Source organism: Thamnophis sirtalis, unplaced genomic scaffold (genome assembly GCF_051295495.1).
Source record: "Thamnophis sirtalis isolate CommonGarterSnake01/CBP01778 unplaced genomic scaffold, rThaSir2_p1.2 scaffold_4, whole genome shotgun sequence".
NCBI lineage: Eukaryota > Metazoa > Chordata > Lepidosauria > Squamata > Natricidae > Thamnophis > Thamnophis sirtalis.
The window spans coordinates 23,131,640-23,149,275 of record NW_028261384.1 but is presented as its reverse complement, the minus strand read 5'-3'; the positions used below and the strand labels follow the sequence as shown (position 1 = coordinate 23,149,275).

The following is a 17,636-nucleotide window of genomic DNA, read 5'->3' as shown; positions in this document are numbered from 1 at the left end:
GAAGTATATTGAAAATAAAATGGCTAATATTGTGATACCCTTACAGTATTCAATGCTGTGGTGCATCTCCATCTAGAGCACTGACTGTAACTCCGATCGTCACATTTAAAAAAAACGTGTGTGTGTGTGTGTGTATGTATGTATGTATGTATTTAGTGTCACAACCCCTGGTATGCCCAAATATGGGAGGGGGCATACTGCTTCCTTTCTCTGTCTATCGGCTCATCACAAGAGACCATCCAGACAGAAAGCCAATATTTTTACTGTTGCCTTTTTTACATTTGTGTTGTATTTGTGCCTTTATTTATTTATCAGCACAAATACAACATGTGTGTGTGTGTGTGTGTGTGTGTGTGTGGTGTGTGTGTGTGTGGGGTGGGTTTCCATTTTTTTTACTACTGGTTTGCTTGTGCGCGCTCATGCACTCATGCATGCTGGTCCTTTGTGAAGCCCTCAGGTGGCCTCCCTGAAACCTCCATGAAGACGAGAGAAGGATATAGATAGGTGGGGTGGGGGGGACTTGAAATGCACACTATGTTTATAAATGTGGACAGACTGCCAAATACCTGAATTTTGATCACATGACTTTGGGGCCACTGCAACATCTATTAACTTTGAGGAGTGGTTACAGCTATCTATCTATCTATCTATCTATCTATCTATCTATCTATCTATCTATCTATCTATCTATCTATCTTTTCGTTCTCAACATTAAATTAATTGGAAGGGGATTTAGGGTAAAGCAAAAGTACTTGTTCATAAAACCTATAATTAACTTTAGAACTGACTCCACAGAATGTGTTTATGGCCATTATCAAAGGATTTTAAAAAGGGATTGGATAAATTCATGGAGAACAGTCTATAACCTGTGGCTGAAGACTCAAAAGTTATCTTCAGACTGGGAGTAGTGTTTCCATATATTGTATACTAGTTGCAGGAGAACAATTGTGTGCCAGGAATAAGTCTCCATCACCTGCTTGTCAGTAATCCAGAAGCATCTAATTGGCCACTGTGAAGAACAAAATGCTGATCTAACAAGGCCTTTGATATCATTCAAATTTTTATGCTTTTAAATGACAGACTAAGAGTCTGATTAGATTTTAGATTCTTTCCAGTCATGGTAAATCCTACTTTATTTATACCCAAGGAATATCAAGGAAATGTGTGTAAGAAATTTTCTATGGTTCTCCCTACCTTTATTATAAAACAAGAAAACTGTCTGCATTTCTTCTTTCTCAAATTAAGCAGCATGTATATTGAGCTGATTTACAGGAGGAAAAATGGTTATTTTTATTGTATGTGGGTACACTGTGAAACAATGTAGGAAAGGATAGTTGTTTTGGCTGGAACACCTACTTTTAAAGAACAGATGGTTTTTCTGGAACATGTAAATGAAAGATGTCACTAAACACCTTAGCTTATTTCTGGCATCATATGGTTCTGAGAATCATATGGTTCTGAGCAGCATATAAACAAGATGACAAACAAAGGGAATTGCTGCTAGATTGCAGAGGCTGGATAAGAAACTCATAGACAGTTCGTGGCATATCAAAACTCTGAGAAAAATTTATGCATAGAGATGTACAGCTTCAGTTGGTGTGAGGGCTGCATTCCAAAAGTAGGGCAAGTTAGGAGCCATTTGGGGAGAAGGTTTCTTTTAAAACACCTTTGAGAAGGTGTTTTAAGAGGTTATATGGGTATCTCTAGGGAAGGGGTGTCAAACTCAAGGCCCAGGGCCAGATGTGGCCCATGGGGCATTTAGATCTGGCCCGGGACCACCCTGGAAACAGCAAAGGACTGGCCTGTGGTGGCTCTACTAGTAAAAAAGGAGCTTGGTAGGGCCGTGGGCAGATGGTTGCAGGAGGCTGTCACATCTGAAAACGGAGCTTGGGAGCCCATTTTTATTGGCAGAGCACTCAGCCCACTCAGGCACTCCTGACACAAGTGATGTTGAGCTGGCCACGCCCACCCTGGTCCCCTGAGATCAAACACAACCCTGATGCGGCCTTCAATGAAACCGCTCTACGCGGGCACAAAAACGATGATAGTAGCGCCATGCTATACTTTCTGCTATTTGTTGATGCTTTTTCTCATGGTACATCAAAGAGAAGATTGTAAATAGAGATTTGAACTCTGACATTCCAGAACTACAATACCTTTCCTTGAAATAATCTCCTTGTTGCTGTTTTTACCTCATTCCAGTTGGTGTGGGAGGTGGGTGCCAATTACCACTGTACTTTCAATCCTAAAGACCTTCATGTTTAAAAGCAAAAGATCTGCGGGTTAGTTGAACCAGCTCCATATTACTAAAGGTAAGGTCTTATAAACATGTGATGGTGGGAAGATGTTTTTAATTGACTGTTTTCTGCCTTCAACTGGACTTCAGGTGGAATCCCTGTATTCCAAAGAACTCCTCTTTTCAAGTTCTTTTCTGCTGCATTATAAACCAATATAGATAACACTCTGGAGGTTAAAATTGCCCTGCTAAGTAGAAAGTACGTAAGACTATTGACTGATTGGGCTGCAAAATACCAATTCTTTCTTTCTTCATATTCAACAAGCAAGGATTTTAGAATGTCTAAAAGATTGTTATTCAGGTTAGATCTTCTAAATAAACTTTTACATTAGGTTAATACAGTTGGAAAGGCAACTTTGGCTATAAATCTGTATTAGGAAATATCTGAGATGAAGGAAAAGATATACACTACACAGATCTACTCAAGTATAATCACATACAATTGTGCTGATGCTACACTTTTATATCACACAATTTTGTTTTCATCCTTTTTCTTGAAATAAGTATTTGCTGTTGTCATCAAAGGTTTATACATTCATTTATAAAGCTTTTTTGGTAATATTTATAATGAAATTTACATGCAAACCATTTTATATTCAATCTTTTTTTTTACTGCCTATTCCCAATTTCATTTTGCATAATGACAATTTCATGTACATAGTACTCCATAGATAAGTTGAACTGCATCCCAATAGACTCCCAACAGAGAGTGTTTCAGTCCCATCATAAGACTGGGATGCTCATTAGCTTGACAGGGCTAATTTCATGGCCCAGTTTCAAAGGAGGCTGAAAAATTTACTTCCAACATGCTCTTAAATACTTCCAGTATCTGCTTGTAGAAAATTTCAGTGGCCATGCAACCTATATCTTTTCTGGAAATGTGGGCCCCTCTTCAAATGAGAGGACCTGAGTTTTCCATATATAGATAGTCCTCAACGTACAATCACAATAGAGCCAAAAATGTGTTGCTAACTGAAACATTTATTAAGTGAATTTTGCTCCATTTTACAACCTTTCTTGCCACAGCTTGTCAGGGTTCCAAATAGCACCCAAAATTAAATCAGAGTCCGAGGCAAAGGATTCCTCAAAGTTCCAATTTAATAAGAGAGCCTTGTTGGCACATCTGGGAAAATCCGAATCTGAAGACTTCCCGGTTTTCCTACCCAGTTGAAACTTCAAGATCTTGCTCCCACACCCACAAGTCCATCACATGGTCCAATCCTCCACTGCCATGCTGGCAGCTTCCACCCATCCAGTTCCAGCCAGGTGCAGAGACAAAGGTTGACCTTGGCTTTCTAGAAAGAATTTTGTTATGGCTACATAACATCTAACTCTATACAATCCCCCACCCCACCTCCATTTTCCCACAATAGAAAATGCTTAGTATAATATTAGAAAGTCTGGCAGGCTTGAGGTCGAAAAGGCCTGACACAACAGTTAAGTGAATCACTGCAGCTGTTAAGTTAGTAATCCAGTTGTTAAATGAATCTGGCTTCCCCATTGACTTTGCGTATAAGAAAAAGGGGATCACATGACCCCAGGACACTGCATCCATCATAAATATGAACCAGTTGCCAAGCATCCAGATTTTAATCACCTGACTAAGGGGATGCTGCAATGGTTGTAAGCATGAAAAATTGTCATGAGTCACTTTTTTCAGGGATGTTGTAACTTCAAATGGTCACTTAATGAACTGTGGTAAGTCGAGGATTATCTGTACCATCTAGTATTTTTCATGAACATGCAAGGCAAGTAAACTGGAATTTTTTGAAGTAACTAACCAACATATTATAAATATACTCCTCAATGTAGGCATTGCCTGGCACTTTTATTTCGTACACTGTGTTGCTTTTGTTTCTGATTGATTGATTTTGTGCCAAGAAGTTGTTGTCAGGTCTTAGTGACTATATAGCTAGATTTCCTCCGGGATGACCTGTCTCTAACCAGGTCTTTCAGGTCTCCTAATGACTTACTCATCACCACTATAACTCTGTCCACCTTGGAAAAAGTGTTTCAGATAAACAAAAATGGCCATTCTTGAAAATATCTATATGCTCAGATGTAACCCATGTCAGGATTCTGATGGATAACCTAATTAATCCATGAGCCTTGAGCCAAGTTTCAAAGGAAATCGAGTGATTTATTAGGAGCAATATGTCCCTGACTGGAGATAGCTCTGTCCCACGTGATCTACAGCTCAGTCATGACCCCGTTCCCCCCTGTCCTAGGGTCACAAATAGCATGTGTGTCATAAATCACATTTTCCAACAGAATCCTTTCACGAGCTGTAGAAACTCCACCTCTTTAGCTGGCTCTGGTAATCTGGGATACAATTTGGAGAAAGGTATGCATGGAATGTGCTTCTGGTTGTGGCAGCTCCCCCATTCTGCCTATGGCAACTCAAGAGCAGGCCAGGAGTGTGCTTTGTGAGTTAACAACCCCCCTTATAGTGCACAATACATTTGAAATGTGAGTAGATTCCTATTTTCTTTTTAGGGGAGCTATTCCATCATTATTTAAAGTTTTTGAGGATTATTGCATAAACTGGAGGTTGTCCTGAGCGCCATATAAATTTTATGACGTACTTTGAACTATTCACTTAGTATCTGCAGGGCCCACCAAATTAAGGAAAGATGAGCTCCTTTAAAAAAATGTGATCAATAAAAATTGGGATATTTGATATTCCCTGCTCCAGTTGCCAAAGTATACCTGTGAATTACGAGTTTGGGAATGCAATACATTACATACCAATGCATTAGATAATCCTTGACTTAGAACCATTCATTTAGCACCATCAAAGTTATGACAGTACTGAAAAAAGTGGACAATAACCAGTCCTCACACTTATGACTCAGCATCTCATGAGCATATATCTACAATGGTTGCAACATTGCAACATCATGCTATTTGTGACCTTTCTAGAGCGCTTCTGAGAAGCAAAATCTGGGGAAATCCAGATTAGTTTAATGATCATGTGATTTGCTTAATGACCACATCAAAAAAGGCTGTAAAATTGACCATTAACAACTGTGCAACTTAACAACAGAAGAGTCAGTCCCAAGCAGATTGTAAATTGAGGACATTGAAACGACCTACCAGTGCAATATGCAAAAAGTTAACATATATTTGGAAAGCTATATAAAACTTTAAAGCATATGTGGCTGAGTTGGGTAAATAAAGATTGTTATGACTAATGTATTTTTTGGAGTATAAGACGTACTTTTTTCCCTCAAAGAAGAGGCTGAAAACCTGGATGTGTCTTATACACTGAATACAGCATTTTTTGCCTCCCGAAACCCTGTCCCCTTCACCAAAATGGCCATTCATAGCCTTTAGGAGCTTTGCACAGTGCTCCTGGGGGCTGGGGAGGGCAGAAATGAGCAAACAATTGCTCATTTTCAGGGGGGCCCACCCTCCAGGAGCACTCTACAAGGCTCCTAAAGGCTACTCATGTCCTTTTTTAAAAAAACAGGCCCATTTTTGTGAAAAACAGGCCATTTTTGGGAGGTCTGCAGAGTGCAAAAACTTTTTTTTAAATTTGCCTCTTCAAAACCTTGATGTGTCTTATACTCTGAAAATTACAGTGTTTTAAGAAAGCTGCATATAAAAAAAGAATATCTTGGTAGAGATAGATAATTTTATGAGCCACAGTGGAGCAGTACCATGTTTCCCTAAAAATAAGACAGGGTCTTATTTTCTTTTGACCCACAAAATATGGCTTGGGCCTTATTATCAGGGGAGGGCTTATTGTTTTGAGGTTGCCAGGGGGCTGCCAGTGAATGGCGCTCTGCATGGCCGGAGAGGGGGGTTTGCATGAGCGGCTGTTTCATTCCCATTCACGCGCCTCCCAACCTCACAATGCCCTGGCCCAGCTCCCCCTGCAGAGCCAGGGCACTTCCACTTCCACCGCCACCAACCCAGCATGGCTTTTTCGGCGGCTTCCAAACTGAGTCTTCTGGCAGTGGCCTCTATGGTTGTATGCTCTGAGGGTATGCTCTGCTGGCAGTCATCCCACAACCATGGAGCGTACGCCCAGAGCGGCCACTGCCAGAAGACTCGGTTTGGAAGGCACTGAAAAAGCCATGCTGGGATGGCAGTGGTGGCAGTGGAGGTGCCTTGGCTCTGCAGGGAGAGCTGGCCAGGGCATTGTAAGGCTGAGAGGCATCTGAGCGAGAATGGAACAGCTGCTTGCACAAACCTCCCTCTCCAGCTGTGCAGAGCGCCATTCACTGGTATTTCAAAGACACCAAGTGATGGGAGCCAGGCGGTGGCGAACAGGCGCTCAAGCGGGTTGGCGATATCCCTAGGTCAGTCAATGGTGCTGTGCTCGATGGAAAGGGAGTTTGCCAGATGGCTACTTGTGAGCGTGGTCGCTTCAGGGCTGCTGTGTTGCACTGCTGCGACAGCACAACCCAGCTCTTTGGGAGCCCGCTTGCTGGCCAGCAACCCCCCTCTCCAGCTGGGCATAGTGCTGCTCACCAACCTAGCGGTATCCCGAAGGCACCAAACAATGCAATCACCTTTGCCCCCCACCCGGTTCCAGCGGCTTGGCACCTTCAGAATACCGCTAGCTTGGTGAGTGGTGCTCTGCCTAGCCGGAGGGGGAGGGTTGTCCAGGGGGCTTATTTGTGGGGAAGTGCTTATATTTTTGCCCACCAGAAAAAATGTGGCATGGCCTTATTATCAGGACATGTTATATTTTCAGGAAAACATGATAGTTAGAGTGCAGTACTGCAGGCTACTTCTGTTGACTTCTGGCTACCTGCAAAATTTCACCAAGCTCAAGGTTGATTCAGCTTTCCATCCTTCCGTAAAATGAGGACCCATATGAACATATTGGGGGCAATATGCTGACTCTGTAAACTGCTTATAGAGGGCTGTAAAGCACTATAAACAGTATATAAGTCCAAGTGCTATTGCTATAGCTATTAATCCATTGTGGTAAGTTGCAGATAAGTTGTGTAGAAAGTATATTTTTAGAATACAATAGAAAATTTAAATTTTCAGTTATTTTAATAAATAGTTTGAAAAATTAAAAACTTTGGAAACATGTATTTTTAGACTTATCTGAAGAACATATTGGATCATAGAACGTTCCTCTGTAACCCATGCAACTTGCTATAATTTGTTTAGGATCAATGTTCCAGAAACATAAATACATTAGTCCCAATTAAAATGAATTTTAGTTGAAATGGGGACTGCAGGGTCGCCAGGATACTTTTGAAAATCTAATCCACTAACTTTCTTTAGAATTTAAATGAGTGACCTTAAGCAACTTTGCTTTAACAACCATTAATTATTGTGATACTTATTAGTTGAGAGTGGCATTTAAGGACACTTTTTCTTTAATACCTGTTCCACAGAACAGCTAGAAAAATAATTAAGAGTTCTGCACTTTGATTTTCCCTTCACTCCCACAGTTTACTCTCCTGTAATTAACTTTGCACATCTGAAAGAAGCTTTAATATTATTTGAACATTTAAAATGCCTTCAAATAACCAACCAGTTTATCCAGTGGATAAAAATTCTGGCTGTTGTTTTCATAATATTTTAGATGTAGCCTCCACTATTTTCACTGAGAAACACACCAGGACATATTAAGCTCAGGAATTTATGGAGCTGAAAAATGGTGGCCAGAGATCACAATTACCAGTGTTATAAAAACAACTGGACAAGCGGTTCCATGAAGCCATAAGTTATGCATTATCCATATTTGGAGTGACTTCAACTAGTCAGGAACTGTTGGAATCTTATCCCTCAGAGAAATGTATGGACATAAAACCCACAATCTTTATTATTCTCTGGGTGGAACTTTTCTCTGGGTAGAAATAATCTTCATGCAGTTAAGTTTCCAACACAAGTCAAAAACTCTTATATAATAAGCTTCTCCTCTATATAGTTTATTCTTAGGCAAATACAGTGTCAATCTTTTACATCTTAGAATTTTCCAGATGTGTGTCAGGATTCCAAGTAACATCCCTAATGAAAGAAGACTCCGAGGCTTGAGTTTCCTCAAGGTTCCATTTTATTAGAGATGTCATATTGGAACATCTGGGAAAACCCGAATCTGAAAATGTCCAGGTTTTCCCCACCCAAATGAAAATCTAAATTCCTGCCCAGCACCCACATGTCTATCACATGATCCAGTCAGGCACCATCCAAAACTGGAGATGCCTCCCAGTCACACTATCACAGCTGCAGGCCAAGGTGCCCTTGACTCTCTGAGAAAAGAATGTTATTTTGACTAGATATCACTCATACTATATATAACCCCCCTCCCATTTTCCCAGAGTAGAAAATGTGGCAGGCTTGAAAGCCTAATATAAAAGATGGCTTCCAGCCTAAATACTACTGCTTTGAATAGCAGTAGTACTTAGACTTATATATCGCTTCAAGATGCTTTAGATGCCTTCTCTAAGCGGTTTACAGCGGTTGCCCCCAACAATCTGGGTCTTCGTTAAATACCCGCAACAAATAAATAAGCAATAAACAAATAGACATGTATCAATAAATACATCAATAAATAAAAACAAAAATATTTTTTAAAATAAATAAAATATAATAAAAATAAATAAATAAACACCCAATCCTTAAACAGCATGACATTCCATGAGTTCAGTTTCAGGCTATTTGTTCAGAATTAATTGTTCTTCAAGCTCTTTGGCAAATCTGTCAGGAAAATAAAAGACAGGTATTCTGAACATTCAACTTTGAATGTTCTCTGTTATGATATCACCTGCTGGAAAGATGTTACCCCTCACTCGAAAATCTGGATGGTATTCAGAAAGCTATGAAAGATGTACCTGCTCACCCAGGCTCGAGGGCAGGGTGCAAATGTGTTTTCTTTGGTCATCTGTTGTTTTGGGGACTGTTCATATTTTATTTTTATCTTTTATATCTTTTTTTTTTAATGTAATCTGCTTAGAGTCATGGGGAATTGGGTATCCTGTATATTTCATAATAAATAAATAAATATTTTAAAATGACTAGAATATTGCCTTTAAGATAGTTTATTAGAACATTGATTTTTATTTAAGTAGGTACTTAAGGACTTATTGGACCATAGCAAGTGTGTTTATGGCTATTGCCTAGATATCAGCATGAATGTGTTTTTTATATTGCCATAAAACAGTGGCCATTCATTTATTTATTAAGTATTATCATACAGTCAGTTACAACTGAGTGGAAGCAATTGCTGTTTAACATTCTTTCTTCATGGATTTCTAGAGTTATAGGAAAAGCAACTCCAGTAACAGTTCACTTCTTAATGGAGAGTAACATTCTGAGCATTCACGTCTGTTTGAATAATCATTCTTATACAAATTTTATCTGGTTGCAATGGAAATTAAGTAAGATATTTTTTTTAAGTTGCTCATGCTGCTTAGATTATTACTCATGTATTAATTATTATCTATTTATTGATACATTTATTGAATATATTGACATATAGATACTTCTGACTAACAGTTCAAAGTAGCTTGTTGTAAAATTGAAAATAAACAATAAGTAAAAATGAATTGATACTATAGACATGAATTGATTTTATGACTATACAACTGTACAACTATATTTATACAAATATACAAGCAACATATAAATATATGAATAAGAAAATATCCAAATGAAAAATGAAATAAACAATAAAATAGAGAATAAATAGAGAACAATGAACATTAATACATTATTATTTAAGGCCAATAGAACACAGAAAATATGCTTTCCTTGAAAATAAGAAGAAAATGCAAAATATTGAACAAGATTGTACCTAATCCCATCAAATACCCATCAAACCCCATCAAATACCCATATTTCATCAATATTAAAATTCATTGCCACTCATGTAGGAGTTTTACAAAATGAATAAAATATTGGAAAGATAAGATCCCCATATATGTGAATTAATAAAAGCCAAATGAATATGGTTTAGTCTAAAATTTAAGTATCATTTCAGATTCTCTTTGCAATAACACTTATTTGAGAGGGCAGTTAAACTGGATTGGAAACTAGGTATATAACTCAAGTCAGCTCTCTCTGTAGAAGTATGTACAAATACGGGTGTCCATGATAAAATAAATATGAACATATCTCTTATGTAAGTTATTCAGAGTGTTAAATATGGACAGTCCCAAATAAGTTGTATAAAAGTCAGTCTATTAAAAGAGAAGTAAACAAACAGAGTCAAATTTGCCCTGAAAATTATATCTAGATTGAAGGCATCAGGCAGAAGCAAAGTCATAGGAGGTCAAGATACAATGTAGGTTGAAAAAGATAAATATTTCCAATAGGGAGTCACAAGAGTATGTGCTCAACAAAATTTGCCTCAGTTAGCCCACATTCTGCTGATACCAGCTGGTGAGGATCCCTTCACAATTGGACCCTACCTCTCCCTTTTGCACCCACAGGAGGAAAACTCCTGAGCCCACGGTCAGAAAAATGGGTGCTTTGGAGGCCAAACTTCTTTTGAGCCCAAATTGAGAAACCCTTGAGGGGACTTGATTGGGGGTTGAATTTTATACTTCATACTACCAGCTTTGCAATCTTGTCCTTGACGATACTCAACTCATTAAATCTCCCCCACCCCCAAACATCATTGTACATGATTAAGAGAATATAAGAGCAATAGTTCAGAACTACTACTACTACTATTGTACACCATACAATAATGATCTGATTCAAATTGGATCTTAGTCTGTGTTGGGATCTGGGTTTCTGGAGAATCCACTCTGTTTCTGCTTTCTCAGCTCTACATTTCCTCTAAATCTAGATAAAGCAACAATGGTCAATGTCTTATATTAAGATGTATTTTGATTAGAAACATATGCCATTTTCTAACTATATAATACAGTCTGTTCATCTGCAAGTTACCCTAACTTTGCACCAAAGAGAAATCAAGATTTGATAAGGAAATCTTTCTCTTTTTAAAAAAAAATTGAACAATTATTCCTATGCATTCTCATTCTACAATTTTTCCAAGAAAGAAGAAAGGAAAATAGAGTGATCTATTTTAGCACTCTAATTTAATTTTAGTTAATATGTCCTTTTCTTTTATAGGTTGTCATTTTGTATTTTGAGCCGAGTGTTTTTCGGTGTATTCTCCTAAGGTGGGTTCGTCTTCTGGGATTTGCTACAGTTTATGGAACAGTCACACTCAAGCTGCACAGGTATAGAACACTTCGCTGCTTCTAATTTAGTATATACAATATTTAGGGTGCATGCATCCACAAATGTTTGTGCAAAAGTATAGGAGTCCATTATGGCCTTTTGCTCATAATAGAATCTCATTTTCAAGCAATGAACTAGAATTTTTTTTGCAGTCTGGATTATGTAAATACAGCAAAGAACTTGGTTTGCTGTCTTTTTATGTGTGAACAAACCTACAAAGTTGTCCTATGCATTTCTCATTTTAAAAAACACTTCTTACACGTGAAAACAATTATTGGTAAAAATTGATCTAAAACAATAAGGGAGAAAATCTTTTTTTTCCTAATCACAGGCTACAATCCCCAAAATAGAATCAGGAGAAGAGAAAAAGAACCAGGAGAAAACTAAACTTGATTTAATTTTGCTGAAGTATAAACAAAATTCATTAAATACCATTATTATGAATAATTCTCTTTCTTGCTACACCATTTTTCCTTTGGTGGCTAATATTCCTTAAAGACTGCATTATAGTAACAAGGTTGTTTAGGAAGCAAGAGACTTGAATACTAGCATTTCTAGAAAAGAAACGCTGTCACTTCGAATTTAGAATTTAGTTGCATCAAGATTATTCAGCACTGCAGTTTTGCAAAATTTCCCCATCAAAGGCAGACTTTGATTCAAAATTTCCTGAGGTATCAAGTTCTGTGTGCATTGGTGAGGATTAGTAGGAGCATGACTCAGATCTATTTTTCATATGTAAGCACCCTGATAAATATTGACTTTGAGACCTTTTGTCCTCCTTGTGGAAAACTTTGATAAGGGACAAATAAGCAAAGCACTAATAGGGAGATAATAATCTATTGATGGTTTTTAGAAGAAAATAATGAAGTTGCTTGAAAACTAATGCACCTCGGAATAATCAACCGAAGAAGTTGGCTCAGCTGTTTTTATAGGGCACGTTGGAGGGACATTTGAATTGATGTGCTATGTGAAAACATCCACATTTCATGGTGGGAAATTGCACAGGATCATGGATCTTTGAACATCTCACTATTAAGTTCTGGAACTGGTGGTTCTACAAAGAGAGATTTGGGAGAACAGGTTAGCCAAGAACAGTGGTGCTGATAAGTTAGCCTAGAAAAACAGATGCCCTACATCTTCTCATCAAGGTAGGGAATCCATGGCTTGTAGAAAAAAATGATCCTCTGAACCACTTTCCTTGTTGCTCTTTAGAGTCCCCAGAAATCACTTTCTGGCATATTAGTGGCAAAATCAGGAACTGACAGAAAATGAAAAAGTGTAATGCTTGCTGTATTTATTTACTGATTTCATTTTATTTTTATCAGGCCTTTTTCTCAGTTGGACTGACCTCATCCTCTTCACCACCCATCCACTTTGGATATCAAAGTATGCTGACTCCCCCCCCCCCACCCTGGAAAATTGCCAATCCCAATTATACATAGAAAAGAAACTATTAGACTTAGATTGTACCATTGCATTGTGGAAAAAGTTCTAAAATGACCCGGTGAAAGGAAAATAATAAGTATCCAAAGAAACATACTAGATCCAGTCTGCCATCACCAAAGATGGATATGCTTCCTCATTATTGTATCTTCCTTTTCTAGAGTGAAGAATTTCTATACTCCACTTTAGCCCAACTTGGGCACTCTTTGCCTTCCAAATAAAAGAGAAAGGCTTGAATCAAAAGCAAGGTCAACTCTTGATGACTTTCAACCACACAGGTTTCTTGATAATGCTATAGAAAGGGTGTGTCAATTGCTTCCACTGGGATTCTTAAAAATTGTTTCGTTTCTCAATCTAGTCAGCAGTCCCTCATCTAAGTACTAACCAGGTGTGTTTCTGCTTATTTTCCCAGATCAGCCACAATTGGTCATATGCTACAATCAAAGTTCTTTGAACCATGAGGACAAGCAAGGGTGAAGGAATTAGTAATGCTAATGATATTATATGTCTTTGTTCTACAGAGCTTTGAAGGTGTTCTTTTCTCGAACAGCTCAGCGCATTCCATATATGACAGGTGGGCGCGTGATGAAGATGCTGACTGTGATGTTTTTGGTTGTGGTGTGGTTTCTGACGGGCTGGACTTCAGCAGTCTGTGAAAATTTGCAACGAAATATTTCACTCATCGGCCGAGGGCAAACATCGGATCATCTGATCTTCAATATGTGCCTGATAGACCGGTGGGATTACATGATGGCTATTGGTAAGATGCTGTGGTTAATGTGGGTAACAATGAGAGTAACATCTGCTTAGTTGTCATCAACTTAATTATTTGTCTGTATAAATTTACTGAGAAGTAAGTCTCGGTTTCCTAAAAGTCATTCTCAAATTATTTCTCATATTTAAGAACTGCCAATATTCCTTGCAGATTATACAGTTTTATCATCTTAAATTTGCATAATATTATTTTGTAATTGAAAAAGTAATAATTTATCAGAAATAAGTGATAGAAAAGGACATTTGAATAATGTGATGGTTGAGTTTAATTTAGAGAATCTTGTATGAAAATATTAAGACTGACTAGTCTTTGAAAATGTCAAAATAAATGATTTGGATCTCTCAAAAACCACACTATCTCTGTTATTGATTTAAGCAGCTTTTTCAGACTTTGCATCTGATCTTGAAAGTTGATGCTGCCACTTTGAAAAGTCCATTTATTAAGGTGGATGTAATTTTAAAGCAATTGTATTTTTTTCAAGTCATGAAAAAATTGACTTTATTTTTTTTAAAGCAGACTCATTGAAACCAGTGAAACAAGTAAATCAAAACTAGTTTTTGTTTCCTCATTTCAAATTATTTAAGCTAAGTATAATTAAATTAGGGATCCAATTCAGAATTGGTTAGATCCATGAAAGTGTTTTCCTTTCTTTGAGAGATAGATGATAGATGGATGGATGGATGGATAGATGGATAGATAGATGATAGATAGATGATAGATAGATGATAAATAGGTAAGTAGGTAGGTAGGTAGGTAGGTAGGTAGGTAGGTAGGTAGTAAGTAGAGATAGACAGACAGACAAAGAGAAACAGAGAGATTCAGAAAACAGTAAGGATTCTACTATGTCTCACTAAAGGTTATATGGACTTCTTTTCTTTCTTCTTCTAAAGCTTCCTATTCAGTATTTTAGAGAAAACCAGCTAAATCATGGGTAATTAAAGAGCAATTGTAGTAGACTGCATTGAGTGACAGTAGCTAATCAGTTTTTGCTTTTCCAAAATTTCAGCCACCATGTATCTAATAAACAAAGTTTCTGTTAGAACACATAGTAGTCCTCCTTCTTAGAAAAGCTCAGAATTTGCAGGAAAATGGAAAATTGCTATTAAAGCATTTCCCCCTTTCTTCAAGTGTGATATATATGCATTATCTTTGTATATTTCAGGATTGCCTATTAAAAGAAAAAGTAAATGCAATGATTTACAGACAAATAATATTGTAACATATGGTTTTCCAGAAATATGATATTGAATGCATACAGTACTCAGTTTTCCAGATGTCTTATTTCAGTTGCACAAGTCAAAGAAAAAATATAAACAGTATAAAGTTTAACAAATTCAATTTCCATTTAGAAGTGAAGTTTCTAGTTAGGATACATGCTTGGCTTAATTAGTGCTGCGACGTAGGGTTGAGAAAAAAATTGAATCAAGCCTTCCTGTTCAATAGTAGCTCTCCTCCAATATATTTTGCAAAAATTATGTATGTTGTCTAATTACTGACTATATTTATGGTATTTTCAAGAGATTCAGTATACAAACTGAATGCATTAATCAATTACGAGGTGCACTTATCCAATTACTAACTTGAGAGTCAACCGATAATGTATTCTCTAGTTCAACATCCAACTGATTTTTGGGAACATCATAAAAATGTCCAGGTCTTGTTGGTATTTGGTTTATCTTTTCCACCTTAGATAATTCCACTGGCAAATGGGCAAAGGCAGGATCAGTTTAGGGTAATTGGACGTCCAATGTAGCCCCACGTTTATACCACTGAGGCTTACATACATACCTAGATTGCTGATGGAGTCCTTTAAAATGAAATACAGATTTTACAGTGGTAAAATCAGTGGTGGTATTCAGCCAACTCACACCAGTTTGGTAGAACCGGTAGCTAAATTTTTCTGGAGTTCGGTGAATTGGCTGAAGTGAGGAGTCCCTCTCTGGCGCTGGAAGTAATTTAACAAACAGTTCGTCCAGGGTCAGGTTGGCGGTCATGGGAGGCTCGTCCCACATGTGAGGCGAAGCTGGAGGGCCACACCTCCCACAATGGCCAACCTGACTTTGGGTGAACTGGTTGTTAAATTACTTAAATTGCACCTCTAGATAAAATGATGCATTCAGTATAAAATGCCTGCATTGCTTGTATTAAAAATTAATTGTGTATGCAGGAGAAACAGTGTGTATACAAATTTTAAATACTTATTTTATTTTTTTCATTCAAAATTGTTTGTTAGATTTATATCCCATCTTTTCATTTAGGAGCTCTGGAGGACACATGTAGCACTTCTCCCTCTCATTTTCACCCACAACAAACTCTATGAAATCAGATGGATTTCTTGAGAGAGAGAGAGAGAGAGAGAGAGAGAGAGAGAGAGAGAGAGAGAGAGAGAGAGAGAGAGAGAGAGAGAGAGAGAGAGAGAGAGAGAGAGAGAGAGAGAGAGAGAGAGAGAGACGTACATTCCCATTGGCAGAGAAAACAGAATTCCTTTTATTTTGAAATGTTCTTTTCCTTGTTTGTTCTCCTTGACACTTCTATAGCAATTACTTCCATTTCAGCTATGCAGAGAACAAAAATAAAATCTATCACCATGAGAGTTCTCCTATCTATAAAACTTTATCTTAATCTCCATTTATTCCTATCTTTTAGTTACATACCTATCCATAAGAGGTCTGTCATATTAACTCACTGTTCTGAAGCTTCCTCAAGAGTCTTCTTTAAGGCAGAAAATAGGATGGACAAAGTAGAATGCCTGTTCTGAAGCTGCTGGACTTGTTTTCTATCCCAACTTGGTCAATGATAGGAGTCCCCATACATTAATCTCAGATCCTCCTTAATCATAACAGGCAGGAGATGTTCGGCTGGCTAGTGGGTCAGCAGTGCAGCTGGAGTTTGGCCAGGCACTACCATGCATGACAGAACCACAGGGCCCTGGCCTTATTTTGGGGAGGTCTTATTATTTGTAAGGTGCAAGGGGCGGCGAGCATGGTCACCTCATAGCTGCAGCTGTGTTGCAATACTTTTGAAGAGAGCTTATTTTCGGGGGAGGATTTATTTTAGTGCATGTGCTCAAAAGCCCAATTGAGCTTATTATCCAGGGAGGTCTTATTTTCAGGGAAACAGGGTACATAGGCAAGGAGGCAGGATATGCAGAGATCTTGGCTGAACCAGGAATGGGGAGAGCAAGGCAAGTGCAAGTGTTTAGCAGTTGCCATCATGACAGGAGATAGGAGGGGTGGGGCCCTGCTTAAATGGCTTCCACTTGGGGGAATCAGTGTTCTATAACTTCCTGGAAACAGAAAACATTGAGAATAGCCCTAATAAATCAGTGGTTCAAGTACAGATTGGCTTAGGGTAAGAAACGTGTCCTGAAAGGCAAATTAAAGACAGATTTCATATGGTTGGAGAAGAATTGTGTAGGACAAATAGAGGCAATTTTTCCTCGTTACATTCCATTATTTTTAAACAGTTTGCCTCTACTACTCCAGAAATAAACAAAGTTCTACTACCCCAGAAATAAAGCAGAAACAAGATGGCTTGAAACTATAAAATGCAGTGGTGTGAGGTCAAAATTTTCTCTCATACAGTGATTCTTTTCCTTTTATATCAAGTTGACTTCACATTTTTCGCATTTAAGAATCTGTGAATTGTTCTTGATTATTCCAAAGTGTTTGAGAAATGTATCTTGTCAATGGAAGAAAAGAAATAAAGAGATTTGGTCCAAATATTTAGAAAGAACAAGCTTGCTTGCTGTTGATTGATGCAGTGGACAAAGTTTTTCTCTTTTTTGTGGCTTGTATTTGATAGAACATTTTCTCTTGCGAACTGCATATACAGTTGGAGCGAGGCATGAGTGGGTGAGGTAGGGCAAGGTGTTTATGGAAACCTGCATTTTGTATCTGAAATGTCCCTTCCTCTTTCTGAAAACCTCTTTTTCTTCATTGTATGGCAGTATCCTATTTT

At 37.9% G+C, this 17,636-nt stretch overlaps 1 protein-coding gene across 1 annotated transcript in view; it reads left to right on the top strand.

Annotated features, from left to right (window-relative positions):
• Positions 1-17,636, top strand: part of GPR158 (G protein-coupled receptor 158) — a 149,186-nt gene that overhangs the window by 106,051 nt on the left and 25,499 nt on the right. Inside the window, exons 6-7 of the mRNA XM_014053058.2 lie at positions 11,348-11,457; positions 13,423-13,661. Of these exons, the coding sequence (XP_013908533.2) occupies positions 11,348-11,457; positions 13,423-13,661 (349 nt within the window). The remainder of the gene's footprint in view (positions 1-11,347; positions 11,458-13,422; positions 13,662-17,636) is intronic.